At 31.1% G+C, this 3,515-nt stretch overlaps 1 protein-coding gene across 1 annotated transcript; it reads right to left on the reverse strand.

The window, feature by feature from the left end:
* Positions 1 to 649: 649 nt before the first annotated feature.
* Positions 650 to 2,224, reverse strand: LOC133293730 (polygalacturonase-like). The gene is made up of 4 exons (XM_061492332.1): positions 2,096 to 2,224; positions 1,664 to 1,978; positions 1,010 to 1,528; positions 650 to 868 (listed from the first exon to the last, which is right to left on the reverse strand). The coding sequence occupies exons 1-4, from the start codon at positions 2,222 to 2,224 to the stop codon at positions 650 to 652; spliced, it is 1,182 nt and encodes a 393-aa protein (XP_061348316.1).
* Between the last annotated feature and the right edge of the window lie 1,291 nt (positions 2,225 to 3,515).

Genomic DNA, 3,515 nt, shown 5'->3' on the forward strand with positions numbered 1-3,515 from the left:
TAATAATTAATTTACTTATATGTAACAAACTCGACAAATTAGTTTTTTTTTTTTTTTTTTGGATTTTTAAAGAAAGTCTTCAAGTTAGTTTGACAATAATTAGGCATTTCAAAGCTATTTTGTAGAAACAATTGATATAAGTAAATAATATGTTTCAACGTTATTTCACAAACAAATGTGCGAATAACCTATATTTTAAAATGAAGTTTTTTCTTCAAGACGTATAATATATTACTAAAATAATTTAAAAAAGATTATCAGATGATTAGAAAGTTCATCAAATATCTGGGCATCCTTAGAAAAAGTGGCATATTTTCAATGACGCACGAGTGTGTATTTTTTTAATTAAAAATAGAAAAAAAAAAGTTACATAGAAAGGGAAAAAATAAAAAAGATAAAAGATAAAACTAACATAGGATACCCTAGTTGTAACATGTAATGTAACCATCATTTGAAATTAATGTAACATGGCACTCTCAAATGAAAGAGTGAAATTCTTTACCCTTGATGAAAGACAAGAAATAATATGTAGTATAATTGTTACCGCTTAAGATTAATCATGGATTGCAAAGGTGTAATAGCCCACCTCAGAGAAAATTAAATAGAGGCAATCTAAAGAAAGGAGAGTCTATCTTGTGGTTGTGGCCATTTAAGCTGCACAAGTTGGTGCTTTTCTTTGAATTTTGGGCTTGACATTCGCACATTTAGCAGTTGCAATAGTTCCATTGAAACTTAAATCTATGTCACTGAGCTCCACAGTTTCACATGGCACACCACTGCTACAAACCAGAGCAACTCCTTCTTTAGTTGCAGAAGTTCCTCTGATGTTTTTGAAGTTGACTTTGCTTATCTTTACTTTTGATGGACTCTATACAATTGAAAACAAAAACCAAAAAAGAATTTAGAGACAAATTAATAATCTTTTCCAATGTTGGTTCATCAAGGTGATTAAGTCACACACACATAGATAACAGATATATTACTATATTAGTAGCTTTTAGTTAGATACCTGTTTTTTGCACTGATTCCATGGGCAGTACTCTTGGTCTATAATTATAGGATTTCTGACATTAACCATTATGATATCTTCAAAATGAAAATTTGACGCAATAGAAGTTACTGGGGTACCAGGCCAAGTCTTGATCCTAACACCATTGTCTGTGTTTTTTAGTGTGCAATTTCTGACTGTAAAATCCTCTACTGGCTCTTCATTTGGATATTTTCCTAGGCTTCCAACACTAATACCATGTCCAGGTCCACATGTCACATTTAAGACAGTGACTTGTCTGCTACCATCACCCAGAGAGATGCAATCATCGCCAGTGCCAATCTTGGAGTTAATAATGTTTACTTGAGTTGATCTTCCAATGTGAATTCCATCTGTATTAGGACTAGTTGCTGGTGCTTTGACGCTGAAGTTGTTAAATGTAACATTTTTGCACCCCAAAACATTTACATGAAAATTTTTGCTGTCCTTTGAAGTTATGTCCTTGATAACTGAATTTTTTATGAAACTAAAACCAAAATTCTGCGGGGAAAAAAAAAAACACAATTTGTTAGCATATTAGATGAAAATTCTTAAGTATACTATAGCTGCAATTAATATATCTTGAGAAATGAGTACTTTTTTTTTTGGTAGACGAGAAATGAGTACTTTATTTACCATGGGAAGCATCTTGCAATTCTTGTTTTTTCCACAATCATTTTGATTCCAAGCCATTTTTTTACCTCGGCCATTAAAAGTTCCCCCACCGGATAAGGTTAAAAAATCAATATATTCAAATCTAACCCATTGATCACTTCCTTTGAGGTGGTTTGGGTTAATTGGTGCTAGAATTGTCCCTTGAACCAGAACATTAATAGGAGCCTTGCAAGGTCCTCTAAGAGTTATTTGTTTCAACTTGTATGTGCCCCTAGGAACCACAACTTTGCTTGGAGTTGTTGATGCACATGCGTCTTTCCAAGCATGTTTCATAGCCTTAAGAACAAACCAAAAGGAAAATTATAAAAAGCATGACAAAATATCCATCATATAACTCTTTTGATCACATAAAAGAACAGTGTTTTCAGTTGTTAAAACTTAATATGATATTACCTCGGTTATATCTCCATGGGGTACTGCACCATAATTATTAACATGGAAGACACCAGAATGTGCTGCTCTGACATAGGAAGCTAGCAATAGCAACAAAGCTAATGTGGTCACACTTACTTGAATATCCATTTTTATCTTCCCTTGTTCACTATGCCTTAAACGAATGTGATGGAATGCTAATTGATAGAAATTATTTATACTGTAGTGGCAAAATTTGAAGGCCACTTAAAGAACAAACAAACTTTGGTCTAATAATAGAATTGGTTGTAACAAGTATCATTTTGGTGGGTTCCTTTGGGGACAACACACTAACGAATTAAAACAATGGTACCTTGAATCAAGTCATTGTCACAATTATAAATATATGTAACCTGGAAAAAACTGAAAGACACTGTTTGGTTGAGCTTCTGCACTATTATTAAGTTTTCGTTTTGCTCTTTACTAAAAACGTGAATTGTTAATATCCCAAAAAAAAAAGCCTAAACCCAAAAAAAAATAAAATACGAGAATTGTCGACGAAATACATAAGTCAGACTATTGAAACTTTTATAAATTCAGTTTATACTCTTCCTCCTCCTTAACTTTATAGTGCAAAAAATTATTTGAAATAAAACGATGGTAAATTTTCAAAATATTGGAATAATAAAATCGCATTCTTCATTAAAACAAAAGACAAGCATTCTCTTTTTTTTATTAAAATCGGCATTTGTTATTCTTGTTCTTTATTAAATAAACTAAGTTCAATAGTTAGATAGAAACAAAGGCAAAATCACATCTCATATTTTTGAAGGAAATGTGTTTCGTGGAAAATTTTGATAGAAATATTTTTTCGTCAAAAATTTCGATGAATGTTTTTTTGTGAAATGTTTTGACGAAATTTATATTCCGTAAAAAAATTCTACAAAAAAATTTGCGGTCAATTTTTTTTTCCAGATATGTTTTTAGTCACAAATTTTGATGGAAATATTTTTCGTCGCAAATTTTTGCGAAAAAATTTGATGGAAATGTTTTCCGTAAAAACAACGTGAACAATTTCTATTAGAATCATTTCGTCCTGAGAGTTCCAAGACAATGAAGATTCTTGCTAGAAATAGTTAGTCAACTACCTATAACCGGGAGAAACAAATGATAACTTATAAAAATAGCACAATCCATCAAAAATCGATTTTGAATTTGTTAAAAAAAGGTTTTGAACTTGATAACCGGTTTATGGTTCATAACCTGTTTTGATTTAAAACCGGTTTTGAATTAAAATCGGTTTAAACCGATTTTAATTCAAAATCGATTATAAACCACAAACTGGTTTTAAATCGGTTTGGACAAATTAAAAATCGATTTTTTTTTAAAAAAAGTGGTTCGGTTTAAAATCCAAACCGTTTAAAACTGGTTTGGTTTGGTTTTTTGACAATAACCAAACTGA

The sequence above is a fragment of the Gastrolobium bilobum genome, unplaced genomic scaffold (assembly GCF_033153095.1).
Source record: "Gastrolobium bilobum isolate Gb01-03AN ecotype WA unplaced genomic scaffold, APGP_CSIRO_Gbil_v1 utg30867, whole genome shotgun sequence".
NCBI classification, from domain to species: Eukaryota; Viridiplantae; Streptophyta; class Magnoliopsida; order Fabales; family Fabaceae; genus Gastrolobium; species Gastrolobium bilobum.

Bases quoted from the DNA above. Each gene is read 5' to 3' on its own strand.
- LOC133293730 (XM_061492332.1), bottom strand. From the start codon at position 2,224: ATGGATATTCAAGTAAGTGTGACCACATTAGCTTTGTTGCTATTGCTA. The intron at 1,979-2,095 runs GTAATATCATAT...TTTGTTCTTAAG, and splicing joins CCCATGGAGATATAACCGAG to GCTATGAAACATGCTTGGAA. The intron at 869-1,009 runs GTATCTAACTAA...TCAATTGTATAG, and splicing joins GGAATCAGTGCAAAAAACAG to AGTCCATCAAAAGTAAAGAT.